The sequence below is a fragment of the Balearica regulorum genome, chromosome 11, assembly GCF_011004875.1.
Source record: "Balearica regulorum gibbericeps isolate bBalReg1 chromosome 11, bBalReg1.pri, whole genome shotgun sequence".
Taxonomy (NCBI): domain Eukaryota; kingdom Metazoa; phylum Chordata; class Aves; order Gruiformes; family Gruidae; genus Balearica; species Balearica regulorum.
In genome coordinates, this window is record NC_046194.1 from 12555726 (window position 1) to 12583653 (window position 27928).

General features: G+C 46.5%; 1 protein-coding gene across 2 annotated transcripts in view; it reads left to right on the forward strand.

Moving 5' to 3' along the window:
* LOC104642399 (gamma-aminobutyric acid receptor subunit beta-4) overlaps positions 1-25282 on the forward strand; it is a 77373-nt gene extending 52091 nt beyond the window's left edge. Inside the window, exons 5-9 of one of the 2 annotated variants that reach the window (XM_075763420.1) lie at positions 14539-14621; positions 18754-18891; positions 20521-20673; positions 23420-23664; positions 24159-25282. In XM_075763420.1, coding sequence (XP_075619535.1) covers positions 14539-14621; positions 18754-18891; positions 20521-20673; positions 23420-23664; positions 24159-24536 — 997 coding nt within the window. In that variant the 3' untranslated portion in view covers positions 24537-25282. Of the gene's footprint in view, positions 1-14538; positions 14622-18753; positions 18892-20520; positions 20674-23419; positions 23677-24158 lie in introns of both variants that reach the window. The other variant, XM_075763419.1, reaches the window with a different exon arrangement.
* Positions 25283-27928: the final 2646 nt, after the last annotated feature.

A 27928-nucleotide genomic window follows, 5' to 3' on the forward strand; every position in this document is an offset into this window, starting at 1 on the left:
TTGTATTATCTGGATATGCCACCATATGTAAAAAAGTTAAATGGAGGAGGCAGAGGGCTAAAAAGGGGAGTTATAAAAGGATAAAAGGGCAGCTATAGGTAAGACTGGTTTTGGATGCTTTGGCTGAAATCTAGGCAATGATTTTCCCAACCCTGTATTTGTCTGCTTTGTGCTTCTCTCTCTTTTATTTTTTTTCCCCCGACTACCAAAATTCACAGCTGGCTTTTTAGACCTGCCTCCACATTCACAAATGATTGCAATAGCAGCTCTGGGCTTACATCCCAGTGCAGAAAAGGGGGAGGAAAGACCTTTCTCCTTCAAAGAGGGTACACCCACCCTTCCCATTTACAGTATCAGCTCCTCTGCTGCTTCGTGTTTTGTGGCAAAGTCTGACTTGTTATGATTTTTTTCCTCCTCTCCTTCCACAGTAGAAGTGCTGTTTTGGGGACGGTAGGGCTGGGTGTAGGCATAGCAAAGTAGGAGGCTGCCAAGGGCATCATCCTGCCAGGGCAGCAAGGTGGCTGTGTCCTGTGCTTTCCCTATGGTAGAGCCTTGGGAAGCCAAAGGAGCGGCAGTCACTGCTGGTGCTGAGGGACAGGCTGCAGTACGTGTGGTGATTTAGGTACTACTTTTTCCTTCCAATCAGTGGACACCTCTTGCTCCAGGCCAAGAGACAACAAAAAGTGCAACAAACCCAATTCTGTGACTCTGTCCCAGTTCTGCCTCTCCCTTCCCAGGACATGTTTGCCTTGGGCCAGTGATGTTGTTTGGCTGATACTGCCAGGGAGCCCTGAGTCAGCTTTACTGACCCACCAGAAAGACTGCAGCTTTCCCACAGCTGACTACCCCAAATTTCATCATTATATTAAAACAAGAGTGAAGGCTAGGCAAGAAGAAGCTTTGTCTTAGGGTATGTAGGCACATTAATTCAGCCTGTTGGGAAGAATGGGGCAAAGAGTGCTGTTACGCTTAGGCTGCTCTTTGCTGCTGAGACAGTCCACCTGAACATAGATCTGCCTCCCCCCAGGCTGGTGGGAAATCTTTGCAGACATGCACACAGCCAAAGCAGCAGAAATGCTAGTATATTTTTATCAGCTGCCATTTAGTCAGTTCACATAATGAGCAGTGTGAACCCTGCACCACAGGTAACAGGCAGGGGAAGTCCTTGGAGGGTTTGCACTTGAGCTGGCTTGGGCTGGGACACTGTGCCAGCACCTCTTGTGCTGTCCCTTCTCTTCCCATCCCGTGGGGAAGGGAGCTCAGCTCCCTTGCATGACCTGTGTAAACGGGTGAGATGAGAAAAATTGCATCCAGGCCAAAAAAAAAGAAAATGACAGCTGTTTGCCCCTATTATTTCCAGGGCCATAGTAAGAGCTGCCTGTGTTGTTTTAATTTTTGGCTGTTTTTCCTGGAAGCTGCTCTCTTGCCCCTGGAGAAAATGGCAATTGCAACAACAAAACACTGAGAAACTGCAGCTCCTGTTCCTGAACTGTGCCTCGGGTCAGGGTGGCTGACTGTTACTACCGGAAAGCACTGGGGTTTTGGCGGACAAGCCAAGTGCCCTGAATGCTTGAAGGCCCTCTAGCTTTATTCACAGTGGTATGGACAATGATTTCTTTAGGGCTTCTTTCTGTACTGACTCCTGCACCTGCAATTTTGCTGACAACAGAAGTACTAGGTCCAGTTTTGCAGGTGCAAATAACTGTGATCCTATTCAAAAATACATAGCCAAGTGCACAGCAGGTGTAAGCAAGTAAGAAAATAGTCATTGCATATTCACCTGTGTACCCTTTATCTTTGTAAAAATGCACCTATGCTTGTCCTGCAAACAGGAGAAAAGTGCAGGTCCTCCCTGTATTTTGAAGCCTGTTCTTGTCTTTTCCTGCGTTTTTTGGATTCATAAAATGAAGTTGCCCTGATGGAAGAAAGTCAAAGGAGATGATTTCTGTTTCTTTCCTTTGCTTGCTTGTTTGTTTTTTCCCTGAGTGAGATACCACAGCTCTGCTCCTTCTCCTGCTCCCTTCTCACCAGTCACTTCCCCCTCCTTTGAGCTGATCCTGTAGCAAAGTGACTCAATCATGCTATTTGTGGCACAACAGTCATTTTTCTTTCCAGCAGTCTCTGATGTCAGAGACCGGGGAGAATGACACCCTGGCAGGCCCCTGTCTTCAGCAAGTGTTCAAGCGACTAGCAGGATCAGGCTCAAGTGCTGGATCAGACCTCAAGGTCCAAGTTAGCTCACATGGAAGTCAATTCGGACTTCAGTGAGAACAAGATCAGGCTTCAGATAACTTGTTTGCGTGAGTAAATGAAGCCTTTAATTCCTCCACTCTGCTCCATTGTGAAAGTGGTGTGTCAGAAAAGCATAGGCTTGTTTTTGGTAGAAGTAGCAAATTAGTGGATGAAGGGAGTGCAGCAGATGTAATATAGCTACATCTTTGGAAAGCATTCGATACAAAAGCTTACTCCAAAATTAATTCCCACTGGGCTTGGATTAAAAGCTGGTTGCCAGATCTCCAACAAAAGGAATGCATAAACAGCAGTGAGTGGTGCTGGGGCAGTGGTGCTGGGCTGCTGTGGGGCTGGAGCTGGGACTGGTGCTCTCTACCCCCTTTCCCAACAGGTTAGCAGATGGCATAATTCCCAAAAGGCCAAATAGGAGCCTGGAGCCCAGATCCAGCCCAGAGAGCACTCTTATCTCTGCAAACATGACGAGGCATGGGAAGATGCAAACCGGCAGAGCTGACAGGCTTTTTAGGAGGTATGACCTGGCACATGATAGTGCCTGAACTTGCCTGGTCCTCAAACACCTTGCAGGAATTAAAAGTGCCTGTGAAGCATAGGAGACTGTTCACCTGTGGCATGCAGCAGGAAAGTGCTAAAATGATGTGGAAAGCCTGCAATATGAAGGGAGGCTTAAAGCAGCTACCCACAAAGACAAAGCAATCAGCTATTGGGTAGTGGATAGAGACTGGTAAAATAATGAGGAAGAGCTGGATAGCATTGTCTGAATTCAATATATTTTCCCTCCTAATGGCTTTTTTGTCAGAAATTGCATTGGTTTCATCAAATTTTAAACAAAAAATTAGGGAGAGATTTTTCATTTAAGGAAAAAGCATTTCAAAGAATGTTGATGTTTCACTCCTAATTTTATGTAGAGAATTTCTCACTTATGTCAATATTTCCCTCACTATTTCAAGCTGCTTTATTAACACTACTGACGTCTGAGTAACATAATCATCACAGGCATTCTTTGGACCTCCAGAGACTGTCTAGTCCACCCCTGCCACAATCATAGAATCATAGAACCATAGAATGGTTTGGGTTGGAAGGCACCTTAAAGATCATCTAGTTCCAACCCCCCTGCTGCGGGCAGGGACACCCTCCACTGGACCACATTGCCCAAAGCCTCATCCAACCTGGCCTTGAACATTTCCAGGAATGGGGCATCCACAACCTCTCTGGGCAACCTGTTCCAGTGCCTCACCACTCTAACAGTAAAGAATTTCTTTCTAACATCTAATCTAAATCGACCCTCCTTCAGCTTAGACCCCTTGTCCTGTCACTACACTCCCTGATAAACAGTCCCTCACCATCTTTCCTGTAGGTCGCCTTCAGTACTGGTAAGCCGCAATTAGATCTCCCCGGAGCCTTCTTTTCTCCAGGCTGAACAACCCCAACTCTCTCAGCCTGTCCTCATAGGAGAGGTGCTCCAGCCCTCTGATCAGCTTCATGGCCCTCCCCTGGACTCTCTCCAACAGCTCCATGTCTCTCCTGTACTGGGGCCCCCAGAGCTGGATGCAGTACTCCAGGTGGTGTCTCACCAGAGCGGAGTAGAGGGGCAGGATCACATCCCTCAACCTGCTGGTCACACTTCTTTTGATGCAGCCCAGGACACGGTTGGCTTTCTGGGCTGCAAACGCACACTGCCGGCTCATGTTGAGCTTCTCATCAATCAATACCCTCAAGTCCTTCTCCTCGGGGCTGCTTTCAATCCATTTCTCGCCCAGCCTATACTCGTGCTTGGGATTGTGCCGACCCACGTGCAGGACCTTGCACTTGGCCTTGTTGAACTTCATGTGGTTCGCACAGGCCCACCTCTCCAGCCTGTCCAGGTCACTCTGGATAGCATCCCTTCCCTTCAGTGTGTCGACAACACCACACAGCTTGGTGTCGTCGGCAAACTTGCTGAGGGTGCACTCGATCCCATTGTCCATGTTGCTGACAAAGATGTTGAACAGTGCCGGTCCCAGTACTGACCCCTGAGGAACACCACTCGTCACCGTTCTCCACTTGGACATTGATCCATTGATCACAACTCTTTGAGTGTGACCATCCAGCCAATTCCTTATCCACCGAGTGGTCCATCCATCGAATCCATGTCTCTCCAATTTAGAGACAAGGATGTCATGTGGAACAGTGTCAAATGCCTTGCACAAGTCCAGGTAGATGACGTCAGTTGCCCTTCCCTTATCCACCGACGCTGTCACCTCGTCATAGAAGGCCACCAAATTTGTCAGGCACAATTTGCCCTTACTGAAGCCGTGTTGGCTGTCACCAATCACCTCCTTATTTTCCATATGCCTGAGCATAGTCTCCAGGAGGGTCTGCTCCATAATCTTGCCAGGCACGGAGGTGAGACTGACCAGCCTGTAGTCCCCTGGGTCTTCCTTTTTTCCCTTCTTAAAAATGGGGGTTATGTTCCCCCTCTTCCAGTTGGGGGGAAATTCACTGGACTGCCAGGACTCCTCAAATATGATGGAGAGTGGCCTGACCACTTCATCCGCCAGTTCCCTCAAGACCCACGGATGCAACTCATCAGGTCCCATGGACTTGTGCACCTTCAGGTTCCTTAGATATTCTCAAACCTGATCTTCTCCTGCAGTGGGTGGTTCTGCATTCTCCCAGTCACTGCCTTCAATGTGTACGTTATCACACATACAAGCAATACGTTATGGCCTGAGATTTTTATTTCCTTTACTAGACCATGTAGCATCCATTTGCTAGTGAAACAAGCTGACACTTCTCAAATGCTGATGTCATCAGTATATTGCTATCTGTTTTCAAAGACCTAAAAACAGAATCAACTGTAACAATGCTGAAATTCTCATATGGTAATTCGAAATCATATTTGAAACCAGCCTTTAAAACATCCTTCAGGGAAATCTTGAAGCTGTCTGATTTCATTCTAAATAGGGACAAACCTGGATTCCAGCAAAACAGGTGCTTCGAGGGGCCCAGACTGCATCCCTGAGCTTGCGGGGGGAGCAGGCGGGCTGGGATGCTGGGAAGCAGGCGTGAAGCTGGGTGGACAGCAAGCAAGATGCAATGCCTGGCTGGCGAGGAGCCCAGGCAATGTAAACTGAGCAACTGAAAAACTGCAGAGGAATTTGACGGAGACTAAATCCTGTGCAGAGAGAATGAGGGATCTCCTCCTGCGAAGGTGGTAGTGGTGGTGGGAAGCATGTGCATGCGTGTTGTGGGGTTTTTTAATCCCGTCCATGATAGGCACTGCAATGAGGTGTGTTCTAGGCAGTTTGGATGCACGCAAAGGTGCCAAGGCATAGCGGGGCTCTGAGCCCAGTGAGTGCTCTCCTGGGGAAGCATACCCTTGCTATCCTCATCAGTGTAAATACCTGTTCACTGTTTAGAGCAGGGAGGAAAGAATTGTTGTACTTGAAACAACTAAAAATTTTCAAACTGAGAGAAGCTGGGCGCATCTACTTTGGCAGCACTTAATTTCTGCTTTTCACACGGTAAGTTCCCATCAGTCAGATGCTCACTGAAAAGTAGTGGCTCCTGGGGGCTGTAAGCCCTCGGATTGCAGCAAGCTACTGCTGACCTGCTTGTGGACCAGACCTCGTTCCTGGGCAAGGCAGCAGCTAGAGCACTACTTCTAGCTCACCTTACATAGGGAAGCAATGCAGGTTAACAGATATATGTCAAGCATCCCACCCACTTGCTCATCCAACACCAGGTATGCTGTTAGAGCCCCCCATGCCACCCTGGTGTACAGTGCCTCCAGGGCTGCCCTGCCTGCTCCCCACGGCTGGGGCTCAGCTGGAGCTCATCTTGGGGACTTCTTCATAGCTCCCATCTCCAACCTGACTCTTGATCAGGACCCAGCCCTGTCTGTATTACATTCCCCAGGTCCCAGACTGTGGTTCTTGGGTTCTCCAGCTGGTAGAAAGGTTTCTCCTGCTCCTGTCTCACTTGAAGCCTGCTGTTTTCAGCCACGTTCTTGTTATCTCCCTGGGTGTTATTTGATTTTCTGCAGAGAAGATGGCCTGATGGGTTAAGACTGAGGAATTTCTTCTGTACTGAGACCACTGAGAAATTTTCTTGTTCCATCTCACAGTCCAGAAGGGAAGAAATCTGTGATTTTTGCTTCCCCTTCCCTCCCTGAGAGAGATTTCTCTGGAAATGTGAGAGATGATTCAGGCTCTACCCTGTCTCTATAGCTCTGCCTGCTCCCTCCGCAGGTTAGGCAAAGGCAACAGAAATCTCTACTTTGGCAGCTTGGGTGAAAAGAATTGGGCTTATGTCCATCCAGCTGGCCCTTGGAGCTAGTCCTGCAGCTTTGTACCACTCCCACCACAGAGCTCTGCTTTGGGTCAGCTCCTTAGCACAAAGATGTGGGGGTGGGAGAAGGTTTTGTTGCAGGTGGGTGAGGAGAAATGAGAATTTAATTACGAGTTCAGCTCCCCAGTTGAGGTTAAGGACAGATCCCTTTCTGCATTTTTGCCTCCTAGGATCGGGATGAGGGACTTAGCTGGAAACACTAGGACGTTTAATAATATGGAATTTCAGAATAATCTTTGAAACTGTGGAAGAAATTGGATCTCACTGAAACAGAATAAAGCAGCAAGCCAGAGCTGCTTCTCCATCCTTAATGTTGCAAGAATAGAGGCAAGCATCCTCAGGACCTAGCTGAAATTGCTGCCTGTGCTACACTTCCTTGTTTATTAGCAAAAATGGAGGTCAAGGAGTCTCCACAAACAGCTGATTCCTACTGTTTCCTCACAGATCACTAAAACAGCTTGTGTGCCCTGAACCCCCAGCTCACCCTGGCAGCACCTCTTAGTCTTCCTGCTTATCCTGTCCTAGCCACCAATCTGAGCCCATCCCTGGACCCTGTCTATTCTTTGTCAGATCCCACAGGTTTAAGTCACAGGTTACTGTTTTATTAATTCAACTCATCCCAGCCTGACGCTGTTGAAGCAAGAGACCTCCTGCTCCGTTAAGTGCAGGTCATTGTTATCTGAAGCAACCCTAACAAATGAATCTCTTTTTAAACGTGTTCCACTAGGGTCTCTCTTGTCCCCAAATCCAGTTGACAACTTGCCAGATGCACGGTGCATTTGGAATAGAATGAAGAGGCAGAAAAGCAAAACATTACAGCCAATGCAACTTTGCTTTGTACTCTCCTGGGTGGAAAAATGGTTGATTTAGATGACTGGTACCCTGAGTACTAGTTTAGAAGAGCTTTTTTTTTTCAATCCCCCATCTGAGTGCAGCGCACAGTGTTATTTATCAAGGATGCCTATGCAAGCACAGATGCTTTTGGAAACAGAGTGACCTTAGCAGTATTGTGCCAAGGCTTATGGAGTCAGTTTTAGGCAAAAAGACACAAGGGGAAAATATTGCATATCCTTGCCTTGCTCTTGGTTCTAACATGACCTCCAGGAGTTTGCAAAGATCAGACCGTGTTAAAAGAATGGCAAAATTCCCCACGGGTTTATAAATCCCTCCAGGCCCTTTGAAGTTTGTGCTTACTGCCAGGCAGAAGGTGACATTTGCCAGCATGTTTTTTTGACTGACTTTGAGAATGTACAGAGTAAAAATTCAATTTTATTTTTTCCCATGTTCAGCAAAACAGCAATTTTGCCTCCCTCTCTCCTCTTAGTAGAATTCCCTTATGAGTCTAACTTGCCCCATGGGGCAAGCCTGCACAAATCCTGCAAAACCTGAGCTGCTTCCATCCATTCCCCTTATTGCTGCAAACTGTTGTGAGCTTTGGGAGTCTGTATACCAGGGGACAGGAGCATCTTCAGCTTCTCAGGAGATATGAAATCCAAAAAGTTGCAACCAGCAACTTGAAATAATGTTTATCTTTTGCTGTGAGAGTGTTTGTGTTAGTCCTTTCATAATGACACTTAATTCATAACTGCAAAATAAGGTAAGTGCCTGAACTGCTGGCTCTGTTTCCCTTTGAATTAGGAAGGCAATGGTGGGGGTATTTGTGCTATACTCCCCCTATTCTCATCCATACTGAATTTTAGGCCATAGTCTTTTGAAGCTGAAGGTATCAGGGAACATTCCTGAGCACTAGGCATCAGTGGCCCGCATAGTCAATTTGTTTCCTGGGTTTGGTCTGTGTCCACAGTTTCTTGGGCAGTTCCCAGTTAGAGCACAGCAGAGACTTGGGACCATTCTCAATAGACATCCTGAATACAGCCAGACTCTTTTTTTGTGGATAAGAATTTAAGTGTAGACAAAGGCTGTTCTGTACCAATTGACACTGGCCTCAGAAACCAGTGCCAGGCATGTTTAGTTTGCTGGTATAAACACAGTTACGATGCAGATAGTGCAGTAGTTGGGTTTTTTTTGTAAGGATGAGCTTAAGGAGAAAGGGACCCCACTTGCTTTAGGAACCCTTCAAAAGTAATAGTCTTTCCCTCTCTTCTACCCAGTCAGTCCTCCTCAGAGAATCTGGCCCTGCTCCTTTTGAAATCGGATGATATTTTGGGGAAGTAATTTTTTGCCCCTTACACTTGTAGATGGTGAATTTGGTTTTCCCAACACAAGGGAGGTGATCTAGAGGATGAATGGGTGGCTGAGGGCCTTCAGAGCTGAAGTTTGTTAGAGGGAGATCTGACTGGGGCAGGAGCTGAAAGGGCAGCTACCTTAGAGGTGGCCAGCAACAGGATAAGGAGGAGATGGAAAGAAGACATTCAACTGCAGCAGGTTTTAATGGCAGGTCGGAGCTCTTTGCTTCTCTATGTCTGTGAACATACATAATCATTCTAAATAAGACAGAAGAAGCCATTAATAAGTAAACAGTGATGAGGAGGATCAGAGAGGTAATAAAATGGCTGGTGGTGTTCATGCCAGATAACTGAAATATTTGTGAAGGACACTGTTGAGGCAAGTCCAGAGGAGGGCCACGAAGATGATCAGAGGACTGCAGCACCTCTCCTGTGAGGACAGGCTGAGAGAGTTGGGGTTGTTCAGCCTGGAGAAGAGAAGCTTCCAGGGAGACCTTACAGCAGCCTTCCAGTACCTGAAGAGCCCTACAGGAAAGCCGGAGAGGGACTGTTTACAAGGGCATGCAGTGATAGGACAAGGGGGAATAGCTTTAAGCTGAGGGTGGACAGATTTAGATTAGATACAAAGAAAAAAATCTTCATTATGAAGGTGGTGAGGCACTGGAACAGGTTGCCCAGGGAAGCTGTGGATGCCCCATCCCTGGAAGTCTTCAAGGCCAGGTTGGATGGGGCTTTGGGCAACCTGGTCTAGTGGAGAGTGTCCCTGCCCATGGGAGGGGGATTTGGAACTAGATGATCTTTAAGGTCCCTTCCAATCCAAACCATTCTATGATTCTATGACTGACGGTTTGCAGAAACTTAAGCAGTCCCTTCTGAGCTATTGCTGTGGTGGGACAGTCCTCTGCTGCTGCCGGGTTCAGCTTGCACAGCAAGCAGCAGCGGAGGGACAGCAGAGTGAGGTTGCATTACCCGTTTGATGCCAGCATCTGCTTTGTCAATACTAGCTTCAGGTGGGCAGAGCTTTCCTCATTGTAATAAATAGAGACCTAGCACTCACCCTGTGTGACTTAGAACTTCATGGCTGCTTTTCTAGAGATAGTGTCTACCTCTCCTGGGACTGAAGAATGCTCTCCAGAATGAGGTATCCATGCTACTTTGACTTCTGCTTAGATCCACTGGGTGCTGGCAAAGAAGGGGGATCTCCATCAGCCGACAGCCAGAGCTGCTTGACATCTCATGAATGCATGTCCCTTTTTTACTCTTTTATTGAGATGTATGGTGGTTTCTCCACAGCCCTGTCTCCCCCCAGATGAACTGTGTCTGCCTGCCAGCTGTGCAGTGAAGTAGCAGGGCAGTGAGGACTTGGCCGCTTGATAGCACGACTGCCTACAGACCTCAGGAGAAATGATTAGGGCAAGGGCAGGAATGTCTTTTTTGTGGGGAAGGAGGTGTAAAGGCTGTGACACATGAGGGGGCTGACCCAGAGGCTCACGGGGTGGGCAGAAATTGAGGGAGGAAAGGAGAGCTGGAGAAGGAGGGGGGTGGGAGGGGTGGCTGGGCTGAGCGGCTGAAGGGAGCGGGACCGCTTCATTGAGCGTATCGTGCAAAGCGCAGGCGAGTCTCTCCTCTCCAATGGGCAGTGTCTCTGTGAATTGCCATCAAAGCAGATGAAATTTCACACCACACAAATTTTTGAATTTAAAAGGGGAGGGAGGTGGGTAGAGAAGGGGGATAGGAGGAGGGAGAGGGAAGAAGACGCAGCCTGGCCAGGCGCCAGCACCTCTTGCTAATGCCATAGGGAAGGTGGCATCCTTCCCCGGCATTCCCTTCAGCCCCCGTGCTCCCTGCTCCCTTTCACTTTGGTTGTGTCTCCTGGAGGCAGCACGCTCTGTCTAGAACTATTTACAGGGCGATGGTTTGTTCTCTGTCTCCTCATCTCCTTTCTCACAAAGTATCTACTCCTCTGCTTTCTGTCTTTTAACCTCTTGTTCTTCTCTAGCTCTTCTTCCCCAGGCTGCTTTATCCCTTGCTTCCCCTGATCCCTCTCCTCTGTTCCCTTACCCCAGTGGCCTCCTGTCCTGCACTATCTGCTCTCCAGTCTCTCATCTCCACTCCTACCTCCCCCATCAGTGCTTATGCTGTCATCACTCTTTGATCTTCTCCTCATTTTTCCACCTCTTACTTTCCTTCCACCTTTATTGCCTGTTAACCCTGTTGAGACACCCAGGAGCTCCTTGGTGTCAATCTTCCCCATCTATCTCTCCATCCAGTCCTCCCCATGCTGCCTTCTGTGCCAAGAAAATACATCTCTTCTCACAACAGCTCAGAGCGTATCAAGGTAATACATTTATACCCATGAAAGCATGAGGCAGAGATTGGTCCTGTGGCCTTCTGGCCCAGAGATGACGTGCTGTGACCCCACAAGGTCTCTGCGGTGCCTAAGTTTTGCTCCCTTTGGCTGCAAGGAGTGAGTGGAGCCTCTCATCCCCTTGTGAGTCCCACCTGCCCATAGTACACAGCCACCAAAGGAGCTACAGAAATATCTTGTTGGCCTGTATAGGAGCAAGTGAATATTGAGTCAGTCCCAGAGGCCACAGGTGAACCTTTCAACAGTGGCAGGTGCTATGTAAAGCAATGACAGGGATGTGATGCCGTGGGTCACCCATGTACTCAAGCAGGGTATGGCAGAGGGAAGTTGGTGTCCAAGATGCTTTTTGAGACCTGAAGTCTAAAGAATTAAATACCCCCTTCCTCTTTGGGATTTCACTTGCTTTATCTCAAGTAGGGCTGGTTTATCAGGATTAGGGAAGACCAGAGGCAGGACCTGAGCTGAACCTAATGCCCCAGGCCAGCTGCCTCTTGCATCTTGACATGCTTCAGGAGCCCCACATCCAGGTGGTCCTGTGGTGCTGGTGTCCCTGGGCTTGCTAGGTGCACCTCACTGTGGGTATGGCACCACAGCTGAAATGCCCCAGATGAGCAGGTGGCTACAGCCCAGGACAGCTGCCCGTGGCTGTGCTACCTCTGCTCTGAAAACAGAACAAAACCTTCACTCTACGTGGTCCCAATTCTCATCTGCCTGAGCAGCATTTGGGACCTGCAGCCAGCTGGGGTATCTCTGAAAGATGCGGAACTATATGGTGTGGATACACCTGCCCTTTAATCATAAGGAAGGAGAAATTATCTGGCTTTTGAGGACAGATACCCTCTTAATCTTGTTTTTCTCCTTTCTGTTAAACCTGTCCTGAGGTTCTCTTCTTTTTGAATCAACAGGACTAAATTCTGCCCTGATGTAAATCTCTCCTGATACAAATTGGAGTGATCTTGCAAAAATCATTGGAATGGCTCTGTATTTATGCCTGCTGTTAGTGTGAGCAGGATTTGGTGCATGGAGTGTGGTAGCCATAGCTCACTATGTCGTGCTCTGCATTTCCAAGCAGCACTGCAGGTGATAAGCAAATCCTGTCAGGAGGTGAGAGGGTCTCTCTCAAACCAGAAAAGGCTTCCCCTGGATGTCCTTTGTGTGGCCAAGTTAGCCAGCCAGGCTGCAATTCTTGGATGGACACTGTGGAAAGGTTTTTTAGCCCACAGGGTCCCACATATGGGATGGAAAATTTTCATTTAATCCATTTTTGTATCTCACACTTTATGGAAAAGAAGAAAATGCATTTATAACTGCTATTTCCCATGGGTGCAGTATAATATATACAGTATATTCCGTGTGCGGCATAGGGGGATGAGTCATACCCCTTCGTGACTCTTTGGTCTCAGTGCCTGGCCAGGATGGACTCTGCACCTGCCACTTTGGGCTTTCCTGGCAAGGTGCAGCTCCCCCCAGGTGTGCTTCGGATCTGCTCCTCCACCATGGTGTCCTGTGCCCAGCTACCCTGGTCCAGGAAGATCAGGGTGGGAGAGGGATTGCAGCCCTCCTAGAGATGCCAGACTGGGAGGCTGCAAAAGGAATACATGCAATACCAAAGCCATGGTGATAATTTTTGACTCCTGTCCTGTTATCCTTTTTCCCCTCTGAGCTTTCTCCTCCAATCCCTTCGCATTCCAGATAAAAGGGTTAAGAGCTCACTTGGGCCCCCTGCTCCGAGAGAGAGGGCAGTTGCAATGTTGTATCTAGACCCAGTGAGGATATATATAAATTCCCTCCGTCTCTTCGGTTCTATTTATAGCACGGCAGGCAGTGGCAAAGGCTCTCCTCAAGGCTTCATCTCCTACAAACAGTCTTCACAGACAGCAGAGAGATAAATTTAGCACACGAGATTTCTTAAAGAGCCAGCAGCTCTGCGGGGCTGCTCGCCTGCCCTGCTACAGCCCCTGCCCTGACACCCCCACCAAGGCAGCCCTCTCCCGTGGGTGCTTGCCCCCCCCCCCCTTTCCAATTTTCTGTCCAGCTTCACCCATTCTCTCCCCCTTTCTGATCTTTTTTTCTATCATTGAAGGTTTTTTCTTTTTTTTTCCTTTTTTTTTCCTTCCTTTTTTTCTGGTTTGCCATCTCATCCTCTCTGCTTTCTTGTTTTTCTTTTTTTCCTCTCTTTTCTCTCTCCCAGGCCACAGGGCTCAGAAGATAAAGCTTTCTCATTAACAGTTCACTGGTTATGCCTACATAGTAAAAGAATGTGTAGCTTGATTAATGCCTTCCAGATGGTTAATTGAAAAAGTGGTGGTGGGTAATTCACCAATCTCTCCTCCCCTCTTCAGCACTCTGCACACATGCATCGCACAGGAAGAAAACAGCATTAAAGGGTGAGGGGAGCAATATATTTAAGAAATAGGGGCAGCCTGTTAACTCCAGGGTGGTGTTGCCAGGCTGGTGAGTTAGCTGTTGATTTGCTCTGTCCCTGTTTCATGCCTCCTTCCCTCATCTATCCCACCCCAAAGTTCCACATCCCAGAGAACAATGCTCCTTCATGTACAACTTGTAATACACACAAACCCTTCCTGCACCCTCATGTGAACCCCACCATGGTCACCATGCCGCTCTGCTCCCACCTCGTGCTCTGACACCACCAAATCAACACCAACCCTCATTCTCTCCCCATATTTATTTTTCGGGGGGGGGGGGGGGTGGGGGGGTGGGGGGGGTGTTGCACACACACCTCCATGTGTCTTTCATGAATCTTGATCATGCAATCATTTGTGCAAGAGTGGCTCTGTTACCAGAGCCGTCAGCCCACAGGAGTGGAAGGGCCCTGTCTGGGCTTTCGGATTTGGCAGTGCCAAAGTGGGTGCGATGGAGGGGGCTTGGGTGGGTGGGGGGCTGCAAGTGGCATCAGGAGGAAAGCAGGGGTGGTAATGTAGTCAGCTATTCTTCTCTACAGGTCACTGCTGGACAATTTAATCAATGCATCTTCTATTTTACAGACACTGTCAGCTGTCTGCCTCTTACAAGCTAACGTGCCTCTCCTCTTCCCCCCTGCCCATAGCTCTGCCTACTCCCTGTTTCTTTGCCTCTCTCAAGGAGAGAACGCAAATCCCTCCCCACCCCGTTAATAGAGATACTGCCTTGCTGACGTGAGTCACGAAGGGTTTAAGCTGTGCAGTTGAGGGTGAGCCGCATTCAGCCCCCCGCCCTGCACACCTCCCACCACGGATCTCCCTGGTTTCCAGGGAAACGGCGGCCCCAAATGCTGCCTTTCACGTCTGCCTTTCATTTCTCCTTTTTTTTTTTTTTTTTGGGTAAGAAAAAACATACAACTGATTTTTATTTTTTTTTTGTAATATAAAACATATAACTGATTGTCCTCCCTTCCCCTTTCAGGATCACTACCACAGCTGCTTGCATGATGGACCTGCGGAGGTACCCCCTGGACCAGCAGAACTGCACGCTGGAGATCGAGAGCTGTGCGTATGCCTGGCACCCACCCTCTGCCACGCAATGCCACCCAATGCCACCTGCCGCAGCTGCAACTTCCCACTCATGGGATGCCTCCCGGGGGTGTTACCGGCCACCCCTCCTGGAGGATGTCCCCTGGGGCAGGACCAGGCTCCCTCATCCAAACTCCATCCTGAGGGGACCTCGTGGGTAAAGTGCCCAGGAAAATGGAGCTTTAACAGCAGGCTGGGCATGAAAATCCCTCTCACCCTCGGGAGAAGGGAAACTTCCTTTAGCCCTAAGAAAGCCCTGGGAGTATGCCCTCGCTTGTGGCTGTCCCTACTCTACATGAGAGGTGGGACCTGAGCCCTCCTGCAGACCCTCCCCACTTGTGTCTTCCCTTGACTCCTATGGAAAGCCTCTCCCGACCGCGGTGGTGGAGGAGGTCTGGCTCTCCCTCATAAAAATGCACCACAGTATTCCTGCAGGAGCGGTCCAGAGCAGCAGATCTCACAGTAATGATGATGCAGCTTCAGTGATGATTATCAGAGAATTGCTTTTTTCGTAAAAGAGGTCACACAGCATCCATAGTTGGAAGGTGCTGTGCTGCCTTACCAGCCCTGCCTGTGCCTGGCAGCCTGCTTGCCGCTCAGATTGCTCGGGATGCGCAGCCATCACAGCACTTGGCGTGGCGGGTAATGGGATGTAAATTAGGTCCTGCTGGAGGCACTAATGACATGTCATTTCTGGCACTCCTTAGCATTTTGAGAATAGTTTATGGTACAACCAAGAAAACAGAAGGCAGAGAATTACCCACAGTTCCCCATGTTGTGAGTATGTTCTTAATGGGACATGTCGAGCCAATTTGTTAGTCGAAGCTACATTTCCTTACAATATTTCTAAGATACACACAGAGATGAAGAGATTCAATTGTTTCCTTCCTCAGAGCCTTTGTCTTTTACACACTTGCACATTCAAAATCCACAGGGCTCCATTTTGTTTGCTTCCAAGTCCACACAAAGCTGGAATAACAGTCCTTTTATGGCTGGCTTAAAAAACAAAGTATGTAAAAAAACTCCAAACCACCACAAGCCACCAAAATAGCCCTTTTGTGGTGCAGAGGTGCTGGGTTTGTAAAGCAGCAGCAGGCAGCTGGGGTCTCCTTCCCCACAGCAGCTTGGGGCACGTACCTGCAGAAGATAAGCCAGTGCTGGCACTGCCTGTTGATCCCATCCCTCCTTCCCAAAAACAGCCTTCACTGCATATACCCCTGCCTAGCTGTGCAGGATTCAACAAAAACTTGATGAGGCAGGCAGCAAACAGGCTGTTGATCTGACGTTTTAAGATGACATATCAATACTTCATGATATTTCATGTTGAAATACTTGTCTTTGTGAAAGTTCTTTTACTTTTTAAAAGTAAAATGGAAATTTGGTTTTCTTTTTAAAGCTAGAAATCAAAGCAAAGCATTTATTTTTAGACTGAACAACCTTTCCCTTTAGATTCACTTTTAAAAATGGCTTCCTGAAAAACATGTTTGATTTCATATTGCATAATGCCATAATAAATAAAAAAAATACAAAAATTGGTACCCAATACCAGCAGGTCATAGAATAAATGGAATAGAGCTAGTTAACTGCGAGATCTCCTAAAATTAGTTAATGTAATCTGACATTTTCATTGCTGATCGGGAAGTAAATTTGAAGTCACTGATGTTAAATTTGTGGATGAAGATAGATAGCAGTCTGCGTGGCTTGCTTGCTGCACATTTGAATACCTCCCAATTTGAATACATCCAGAATGCATTTGAATAGAGCTAAATGTGGAGGTCTGTGCCTGGGTGTGGGAGCGCGGGCCAGGCTGCCAGACTGAAGGACTCGTAACCCACACTGGGGAAAATGATGACGGGATGGCAGCCCCAGGCACCGCTGCTGGAGGTTTCATAGCAGGGCTCTGACAAAAAGGGCTGGAGTGAGCCTTGGTTATATAAACCAGGGGAGCCGTGAGTCAGAGCAGTGAATCGATTGGCCTCTGAATATGTCGCTGGTGAGATGAAGGAAGGGACTCTGTCTATATTTGGTTTCCAAAATTTAGAAAAGAAGTTAAGAAATCAGAAGAGATTGAGAAAAGATGCTAAAAAGCAGTTCAAGGGCTAGAGCAGATGTTTTGCAGTGAGAAACCTCAATAGCTCAATCTAGTTCGTTTACTGCAAAGGAGGTAGAGAGGTGACTTATTTACAGGCTGGGTGCACCTCTGCAGAGGGGGAGCACAGGGTGGAAAGAGCTTAGTAACCTCCTAGAAAAATTCAGAATAACCACCAGAGTCTCCATGTCTGAGCCAGATGAATTCAAATGTAAAATAGCATACAATGTTTTTTAGCTGACAGAGTGTTTGAGCTGCTGAAGTCAGCCACTGGGAGGAGTGGGGGACTTGGTTTCTTGCTGCTTTTCACACTTGCTTTTAGTGGTCTGTGAGAGATGCTGCAGCCAGATGGAAATATCTGTTTCTGTGCACAAAACTGGGGTACTCGAGGCAGTGCAACAGCCTGTGACACCCCAATGTCTGCAGCAGATGAGATGATAATGTAAGGGTCCTGAATCTCTGTGGGCTCGTGGGTGTGGGTGCTTTACCACTTACTGCCTTGGGAGCAGGAGCATGCCATGGGGGGAGGAGGTGGAGCCCTGGCTTAGATGATTTATATCGGAAGCAGATCTGGCATGGCATTTGGAAGATTGTTGTTATTTTTTAGCACCCATGAATAAGCGCAGTAATCACTGAGAGTGCAGGATGTGGGCTTGGAGACTACACAGCCATCAAAGAGTTCAGTTTGGGAAGAGACCTCAGGGTGTCTCTAGTCCAGCCCCCCAGCTCAAAGCAGGGTCAGCTATGAGATCAGACTAGGTTGCTCAGCTCTTTGTTCACTCAGGAGCTGCAGGATGACACCATGCTCAAAGGTTCAGCTCTGATCTGGGCTAACCCTTGTCCCCTAAGGCTAGGTAAAAGAATTTCTTCTCCACGGCTCATTCAACAGCTCTTCATTCCCCTGATCCCACTGATACACTGGTGCTGGTTTTGGTGGCAGCTCTCCTCAGTGGATGCTAGCCTTGCTGGGTATTGCTAGCCATCTGCCTCTCTACTGTGAGGGCTTATGGATAAGGCAGGCTGTCGTGCTGCAGTGCAGGTTGTGAATAAGAGCTGTCCATGGGCATAGGTGAAGTTGATGCTCTAAAGCAAGCCTTGCACCATGCCATACCAAAGTCTGTACATATCTTACTGCTTCTTTGCACATGGAGGTGCTCCCATGCAGCTCTGCACTTTGCTTAGAATAGGAGGCCACCCCTTGTGCAGCAATAGCCACAGTGCTTCAAAACCCAGCTTGCCACAAGCAGTGATAATTTTCAAGTGGAGATGAATCCTTGCCCCACAGGGGCAACAGGCAGGGCTGTGAACATCACACTGATGGGAGGGGAGCTGCATGATTTCATCCCCTGGGCCTCATTCCCCGTGAGTATTTGTTACCAGCCTGACTCCCCTTCCTCTCTTCTCCATTTACTGACTGCTCTTTTCAGCCAGCACTTGGTAAAAGCAGCCCTATCTCAGAGACTGTCCACTTCCCAGCTCCAAATTTTGACTGAGAGTACTTAGAAGAGGGATGTGTTCTGATGCTCAATTTTCTTTTCAACTGCTGTTGTAAATCTTTTTCTTTCTGGGAATTTTTAATACTTAGATGCTCTGTTTACCTAGTCCCCACCAGAATGTATTGTGTGGTCTCCCCCTTCTGGTAAAAGGAGGCAGTCTTTAAAAACCAAAATGTCGTGTTTGGTGCATTTGACAGAGGCTTCTGATGCACAGGTCCCTGTCATGTCAGCCATGGAGATTATGTAGCGCAAGTCAAGGCATGATGGGACACTTCTTACCTTTTTCACCTGAATTCTGGCTAGAAATGTGAGTTCTGACCAATTCTTTCCTCTTCTCCTGAGGACTGTACTTCCAAGCTCAGCTGAAGAAGAAAAGTACGTCAGCAGAGAGCGGCTATGCTTGCTAACTGATGGTGTGGGCTTTCCTTTGGATCCTCTTCCAGATCGCCTTAGTGAAAATGGGGGTGTCATCTGCTTCAGCTTATCAGCTTAGCTCTCTCTCTGTGCTTCTTCATCTCTGCAGATGGTTACACGGTTGATGACATTGTCTTCTTCTGGCAAGGAAATGATTCTGCTGTCACAGGGATGGAGGTGCTAGAACTGCCCCAGTTCACCATAATCGAGCAGAGGCTGGTCAGCAGGGAAGTGGTCTTCACCACTGGTGAGTCTCTGCTGAAGGGATGCAATGGAATGTGCAAACCTTCTGCTGATCAACATCAATGTGGTTGTTCCTCTGATTCAGATGCTGAGGTACTAACTTAGGATCTAGGCTTCAACTTAGGGTTCTGTTCCTTTGGAAAAGAGGCATCTTCTGTGTTCACCAAGTTTGGGGTTTTTTTGGCTGCTTCTCTTCAGACACTTATGGGATCTTTTTTTTTTCCCCAGTTGTTTTCTTTTCTTAGTCAAAACACCAACTGAGCTCAAACCAGAACCTCTTTAGAAGGTTCTCAGCCTTTACCTTATTTTTATGTGTTTTGCAACTGGCTCTCAAAGCTAATGTAGGTGCAATAGTAAGCAGAGGAATATATCAGTTGAAAAGCAAGTGGTCTATGAAATGATGCAAACCCATCTGTACACAGCAACAGAAAGATCTGGAGAGAATACCTTGCACGACTCAGATACTGTCAGTTTGAAAGTTGGAGGGGTTTGGATTTTGGTTGCTGTCTTCACTTTGATCCGGCATGGAGTTCACTGCCAAAACAGCATGCCACACATCTGTTAAATAGGACAATTTTTGAAATGCCGTGAAATCACAGCCTGAGTCTATCAACAGTGGTGGCAGACAGTGATGTTGTTACAATAGTGCATTGGGGTCATACTGGGAGCAGGGTCCCATTGCAATGGTAATCTAGAGATGCAAAACAAGAGGCAATGTTCCTCAAAAAGATGTTCGCAGTCTAAATAGGTAAGACCTTCAAAAAAAGACTGGTGAGATACTGTGTTCAAGCTACGCAAATGGCACATAATCGTGAGAGAACATAACCTTTTCCCAGTCTACCTCCTTGATCATTAAAGACTGTTGTTCTCTTGTTACTTTAGCTGCCAACCCACGATTACACCCCTATTTCAGGCTGCTGTGTTGCTTAAGGGACAGAAGTTGGAAGGAGGAATGACATGGACTTTATTTCACAGCAGTGAGAGAGGCCCTGCTTTGTCCATGTCAAAATGACCCTGCTACAGTGGAAGGACTGTAAAAGTACTTATTGCCATCACTATCCCCATTAGGTTTGCTAAAAGATTAGGAGTAAGTTGCAAAAACTTGGGGAGAAAAAAAAAGACCTACAGATTAACTTGCAGTACTCTATTTGCATATGAATTTGCCCAGTCTGACCATAACCCATTTTTAGAACAGCATGGAAAAAATATGATTCAGATCTTCATTGCTGTTTGGAGGAAAAGCTAGCACATGAAACACTGGAAAATCATCTCACTGCATCCAGATATGGGGTTAAAATCTCCTGTGTAAACCTGTATGAAATTGGCATACCATAATAGCAATTTCAGCACTGAACAGACATTGTCCCATTATGTCTGATATAATAAAGTAACTTATGTAGAGTTTCCTTTCTTCTTAATATTCTGAGCCAACTGAGCAGACTCTGAAGAGCTCCCTTCCAAAAACTGGTCAGTCTGCAAAACCAAATAAAGAAAAAAAAGAGAGATTTCTCATTATCCCTGCCTCTTGAGAACATTTTCCAAGTAAAATTTCAATTCTTAACCTAAGCTCTTACCATAAATACAGTCTTGCCCTCCTCTGAAACAACATCTCCCTTTAATATCTCATTGACAGGTTCATATCTGCGTTTATCCTTGAGTTTCCGGATTAAGAGGAACATTGGTTACTTCATCCTGCAGACTTACATGCCGTCTATTCTCATCACCATCCTGTCCTGGGTCTCCTTCTGGATCAATTACGATGCTTCTGCTGCACGAGTGGCACTGGGTATGTACTTTTTCATTATGTGTTGAAGAAGGTGGTTTTTTGAGGGAGATCAGCTAGGACAGCTGTAAGAAAGAAAATACCTTATTCTGTATGAGGTAGCAGCTAAGCAAGCCACATAGGTCTATCATCAAACTTGTTGTCCCAAATGAAGGACAGTTTTTTCTGAGAACAAACTTCAAATTTTCAGCCAGAAGAGCTATTTTTTTTTTGTTCAGAAGTATCAGTACTTCCCAAGCTTGAGTCTGTATTATTTGAATCAGTGAAAGTTCTACTGTAAATTTCTGTGGGTGCAAGTTTAAACTCTATAACAAAAGCATAAATGGTCACAGATTCTCAGACATGTGAGACTGACATGCCATGAGCCCACCAAGTTCCTTCAGTCTGGTTTATACTTGTTTTCTTAAGAAAAGAAGTCTGGACACCTCTTGGTCAACAGGTGTGCCAGGACTGGTTAGTTTGATGATAAATACTAAGGGTGGGTGGCCAAAGAGTAGTAAGAATGGAAAAGATGAAAAAATAAAGGAAGTGGCATTACACATTTTCCTTATCATTTAGGCCCCATACAGACACTTTTTATAGCTGAAGACCTTCATAACCAAGGAAAATGTGGGACAGTAGTTAAAATCCAAGTTCTCCTTAAGTACATGCTCCCCTAAATAAGAATGTTTTCCTATAAGAGGAAAAAATTGAGGTCTTTTAAGCAACAGAAGGAAAGTGGGGGTGGGTTGCAGATGAGGATTTTGAAGAAGGAACAGGAGAAAGGGGCAGGATGGCTGGCATGTGAGAATGGGGCTATGCAACATGGTACAAAGTTCAGAGGAAATAGGAGAGCCAAGGAAGGAGAAGGATTTCATCTGTGAGTGAGAAAAGGCTCAGAGGGGCAATGGGGCACAGGTAGAGGCTGGGTCTTAAAGAAAAGGCTGGGGGCTTAAATTAGCTCTAGGAGAAGACAGAGTTTGGGAAGGCTCAGAGGAGGGATGGTTTGTACAAAGATATAAAATAGATGATTTGGCTGTGCTTGCTTGGGAATGCTGGAGCAGGGAGTCAGGGAAGGAACAAGAAGAACATGGTAAATTAAAAAGGTAAGTTGCATTGACAAGAGTATAATCAGTGAGAGAAGAAAGACACCAGGGCAGACATTGCTGGCACAGTGAAAGTACAAGTAGAAGGGTGGACACAAGATGCACAGCTGTTGAATTTCTGCTGACATCTGGATTCAGAGGAGAAGACAGAATAAAAACACTGTAGATCAGAACTGGAACAGCTCTCCCTAAACTGTTCCTGACAGGTCTCCATCTAACTTGTCCTTAAAAAGCTCCAAAGAAGGAGACTCCAGAGCCTCCTCTGGGCAATTCCAGATTTATCTGCTTGTACAATCAAAAAACTCTTCTTTGCCTCTGTCCTAACTCTCCATTGCAATGTGTCCAATTCTTAATGGAGATGTGCAGAACATTCTATTCCCTCTTTCTTTGTGCCAGATTTCTGGATGTTTAGGCTACTGTCTAAATATAGACAATATAATATATTGTATGTATATAAATATATCTCCCTTCTGTTTACTTTTCTGTGAACTGAAGACTATTAGTTCTTTAAATCTTTTATTAGGAATGACAGCAAAGATGTGATGAGGAGGAAGGTGGAAGGGGAAACAGGACAAGCAGATGTCCAGGATGCAAAGAGAGGCTCGAGAGCTGTCACTGTAGAGGTAGGGCTGAAACCAGAAAAGCAAATTAAGGTCATGGAGACTAAAAGAGCTGCCAACAGAGAGATGAGGAGGAGGGACACTAGAAGAAAAGGAGATCAGCAAGGTAGTAAGAAAAGCAGGACAGCTGAACTAGAGAATTGGGAAAAGAAGACTAGGTTGAAAAGTCACTGTCCCCAAAAGAAGCATGAAGGCTTATTGCCATCTTTCTGAAGCTGGTAGAAGACTGTCAAAGAGACAGATCTGAGGCCACTCTGACAGTCCAGAGAAGGGAAGAGTCTGAGAAGAAACTAAAGAAGAGGATTGAAGCTGTGAGACTAATCATGGTACAACAGGCTCTTGGAGAATGAGTAGAAAGGCAAAAAAGTGTTCAATAAGACCAAGAAATGTTTAAGATGCAGAAAATATGAGTAGGCCTAAAAAAGAGACCATAAGAACCATGGGAGGAATGTGTACAGATGATAATTGAAGTAGTGAGTGGTAAAGCCGGTGAGAAGAAGGTGGGAATTGATGGGGCCAAGGGTGTAGACAGAAGCCTATGAGGCAGGCAAAAAAAGAGAGCACCATGAACAGGGAATCTCTTTACTCTTTCTTCTATTCATGGCATTGGAAAGACACAGTAAATTCATGTCAAGGATACTGAGGCATTCAGTAGTGACCAGGGAAGCCTGATGAGTTCATGAAGTGGAAAAAAGAGAGGAGAAGAGGTTGAGACTGAGAGCAAAGCTGCAAGTTTCCTACCACACTGAGGGAAAGAATGAAGATCAGGGAGGACTTAAAGAATCAAGGTGTAGAGGATGTTGATCCCCATCATCCTGATGATACTCCACTTTGACATTTTCTCCCACTGTTGGCGGCTGGTTTATTTTCTGCAGCAATTTGTACTGGGCAGATGGGCTTAGAATAATGACAATTTTCTTCCCAGTTGCACTGTTCCTGTCACTCCTGAGATTGTCCAGCTGGGAGAAGGGATAGGGAAATGAAGAGTGGCATTTCAGGAAACCATCCCACCTTGGTAACACAGCACCTACCCTCTCCTTACAGGGGTCACCACGGTACTTACAATGACTACCATCAATACCCATCTGCGGGAGACTCTCCCCAAGATCCCTTACGTCAAGGCTATTGATGTTTATCTCATGGGCTGCTTTGTCTTCGTGTTCCTGGCGCTCCTGGAGTATGCTTTTGTCAACTACATATTCTTTGGGCGAGGCCCCCGGCAGCAAAAGAAACAGAGTGAACGGATCAGCAAGGCCAACAATGAGCGCCACCGTTATGAGGAGAAGAGGGTGAGAGAGCAGGTTTGTCCCCTTCTTTCATTGTGGCAGGAGAATTCAGGCTCTCCACTGTTCATTCAGTCCTGGGTGAGCTGTGGAGCAGCCTTTCTCCTCATCACGAGAGATAAACTCCAGTTTGCCTGTCTGGTGATTACTGGGGATTTTTTTTCTCCTTGATCATTTTGTCGTCATTGTCAAGCCAGTCTCATCAGGACCATCCTCTTGCACAGGGCAGGTGGTCCCAAAAGTCCCCCCCCCCCCCCCCCCCCCCCCCAAGCAGTACCCTGCTCAAAAGTTTGCTGCAAGCACCTGTGGCTAGTCCTTCAACTCCAGCAACAATGGACAACATTTTCAAACGCAGAAGTCCAGGTTCAGAGCTCACAAATGACCTGATCAGTGGTACTGTTACACAGAAAGCAGTTAAAAGTCATCCCTAATGGTGTGGCCTTGTGTGCATTGTGCACTGGACATCCCTGCTACCTTTCTCTCTGTCTTCCCTGTTCTAGGTTGACCCCTATGGTAACATCCTCCTCAGCACTCTGGAGATGAACAACGAGCTGCTGGCCACGGACATGATGAGCAGCGTTGGCGACTCTCGAAACTCTGTCATGTCCTTTGAAGGCTCAGGAATCCAGTTCCGCAAGCAGCTGGCCTCTCGGGATGGATTTGGTCACCACCCAACCCTGGACCGTCATGTCCCGCTGACCCACCACGCCACGGCCCGCAACCGTGCCAACTGCCGTCTTCGCCGGCGGTCATCTAAGCTGAAGCTCAAAATCCCAGACCTGACAGATGTCAGCACCATTGACAAGTGGTCACGAATCATTTTTCCAATCACTTTTGGATTCTTCAACCTTGTTTACTGGTTGTACTATGTAAATTGATGCCTGCAGCCTCCAGGAGAGATAGGGACAGACACTCAGACAATGACAACACAGGAGTGTTGTGGTCTTTTGGGTTTGGGTTTTACTCTTTACTATCATTATCATTTATTCCTTTGATTCATTAGATTTATTCTAAGCTTACTCTTCTCTTTTCAGCACATGTAGAACCACGGAGTGTGTGTGGGGGTATGGGAGAGAAGGGTATATGGGAGGGGGTTTGGTTTCAGGGAGGGATGTGTTTGTCTCAATTTGGTTTCCTGCTGAAGGACTTAAACCATTGTAAAAAAACCCAAAAAAACGCCAAAAAGCAAAAAAAGAAAGAAAAAACCAGAAAAAATAACAAAAAAAAAAGAAAAAAAACAAGAAAACGTTAAAAAAAGGGGGGAGGGAGATTTAAAGAAATTGAGTCAAAAACTCTTGGGGTGGATAGATTATCTTTGGCTATGCTCACTAATGCGCTATCCTCGCTTCCATTTCACTACTGAATTTCATCTTTCTCTTCTCGGTATTATTTTTTTTTTTAATCTTTCTTCTGTCACTGCTCTTAACCCCTTCATGTTCATTCTTTCATAGATTCATGAGATGGTGAAGTTTCATTTTCATGCTATGAGATTTCTCTTTTCTTTTTCTCTCTCCCTCTCTCTTGCTTACAAGCCTAAAAGAATCTTTTAAACCAACAAATAAAAAGAATATTTATTTTGAAAGAGCTGGGAAGGGGGGAGGACAAGGCAATTATTTGGGAGGGAAGGGGCAATGTGGGGTTATGGGAGGGGGGGAGGAGGGAGTTTATCAAAAACAAAGGCACATTTGCAAGTTGCCTTTTTCCACCTTCAGGAGTTTGCAAGCTGTTTTTCCTGTATGAATGTGTGTGTGTGTGGCACATCTGTGTGTGTGTGCGTGCATGTATGTAGATATGAGTGTGTGTGCAAGCATATTTTCTGGGGAGGGGAGCTGGGGAGGGGGGTTTTGTAATGTCTTTTGTAGAAAGAGAACACAGACGACATTTAACCGGCAATGTTTTGGGGAGAATAGCAGGGTTTTGTTTGCTCATTGCAGCTTTGTGAGGTTGGAGGTCAGAGTCCCAGCTTTTATTAGAGAGACAGAGCTGGGGAGGTAGATTGTGCAAATATAGAATCATAGAATCACAGAATGGTTTGGGTTGGAAGGGACCTCAAAGACCATCTAGTTCCAACCCCCCCTCCCATGGGCAGGGACACCCTCCACTAGACCAGGTTGCCCAAAGCCCCATCCAACCTGGCCTTGAACACTTCCAGGGGAAGAACTTCTCTGGGCAACCTGTTCCAGTGCCTCGCCACCCTCATAGTGAAGAATTTTTTCTGTATATGTAATATAAATCTACCCTCCTTCAGCTTAAACCCATTACCCCTTGTCCTATCACTGCATGCCCTTGTAAACAGCCCCTCTCCAGTTTTGATATAGATACTTGCTGAGGAAAAAGAGGGCCTTGGGGATCAGCAATGGGACAGTGCTGCTGTCCACTGCTGGCATATGACCTCTAGCAGACTAAGCTGATTCAGTCCCTGAAGGAGGGGTCATTCGTAATCATTCCCACTCTGCATCTTTCTTACTGAGTTTGTGGAGAAAAGCAGTTGCAGGACTCTGAAAACTCAACCCTTCCCCCCCTACTTGTTCCTTGTGCCAGACAAGGGACTTCACACTCCATCCCACTGAGTGACCATAGCCTAGAGCAAAGTGCAGGAAAGCGTGGATGTTATTTAACTCTGTTGTGCTTCAGGACAAAAAAATCTGGAAATGATAACTATCACTTTTCCTAAGAAGTTCAGGAGCAAATGGTGGCTTGGCAGCCTCTGATCTGTACTGCTTCTATCAGGCCTTGCTTTATATCTGTTAATACATGCAGAGTGTAGAGAAGAGCATCCTGTGTCCCTACTTGCAGGAGATGTAATTAAGGATCCAGTAGAGTTCATGGAGCATCATCCCGCTGGAAGATGATGGTCTTCAAAGACTGGGCAGGGTGAATATTGCAATGAAAATGCTGAGCTTGTCAGTGCTTATGGAAGCCCCTAAGTCTGCAGCAGCTTCCATCCACAGGCACTCCATTATAAAGGTACAGAACAGTCACTTGGCCTTGGACAGTCACTTGGCCTTGGACAGCAAGGTCAACTTTTTCCAAAGCAGCCAGTGACTTTCAGGAAAATCCCTGAATTATTGACCACTTTGGCAATCACTGATGATTGATAATCTCCCTTATAATATTAATAAAAGCCATGAAAATAATAAATTCACAAGTGCAAAACTTTAACCCTAGGGTCATTCTGCCATTCCTGGAGTAATGATGAGAACCTTGTTCTTACCTGATAGAGCTTTTTACATGCCAGACACACAGACATGCACACCCTGCCTTGAATCCAACCATTGCTTTATTTTCCTGTTAGCATTCTCTTCCTTATTCCTTGATTCCCATTGCTTGGGAGACCAGAGTGATCCTCTGAGACCAGGGAAACTCCTATTTTTCAGTTGACAGATGCATCTAATACATCTTTTCCTTCACTAATTTTATGACTGTACAGTGCTATGAAAATGTGAATCACTAGGCCTGACCTAGTAACACTGAAGTCATGGAAAGTTTTGCCTTGACTTGGATGAAGCAGGATCAGGGCTCATCAGAGTAATAAGTATTGTTATTTTTATATCAGTAATATGTCTTACACCTTTTCTACTAGTAGAATCCTAAGCATAAAAGTAGAGCATCCATCCTTCTCAATTGCCCTCAATCTCTGTCTCCCTCTGTCATACTCATGTATGCACACATTCAGTTCAGGCCTCCCTGTACTCACCAAAGTTTTAGCACAATTGTTAAATCAGGCTTAGATTCCCAGCTGCCCTGCAGAACAGCCTCTTGCTGGTTTCCACATTCAAGAGTGATGTTGTTGAAAATGGGTCTTCCCACTTTTATTGTAGTTTATGGTCTAGATGGGTCTGTATAGGAATAAGAGTGAATGGAGCTGGATGACAGGGCTAGGACTGGATGGGGTAGCTTTGTCTACCTGATATGCAGGAAGTTAAAGCTTGGCCAGTGGAGAAAGTTACGCTTTCTAGTGGGATTCTATTTGGAAATGGCTTTTAAATGTTTTAATGGAAGTCATAAAGTTGTGGTTTATGACATCACCAGTATAAAGTAGGTGGATATATGCATGTCAGATGACTGCAGTTCCCAGATGGAGGCTGACTATCAGCAGGTTTGGTTTTGAAGGGGAGTCTAACCAGTTGATTGGTGATTAAATAAAATATCTAAACACTTACACTTTCTATATGTGATTGCAATGTAAAGGGTGGTCAGAATGATAGAAGGGAAAAAAGAAGCAGTTATACGAAGCCCACTAAGATTGGAGGGAGAACAAATGGCCATG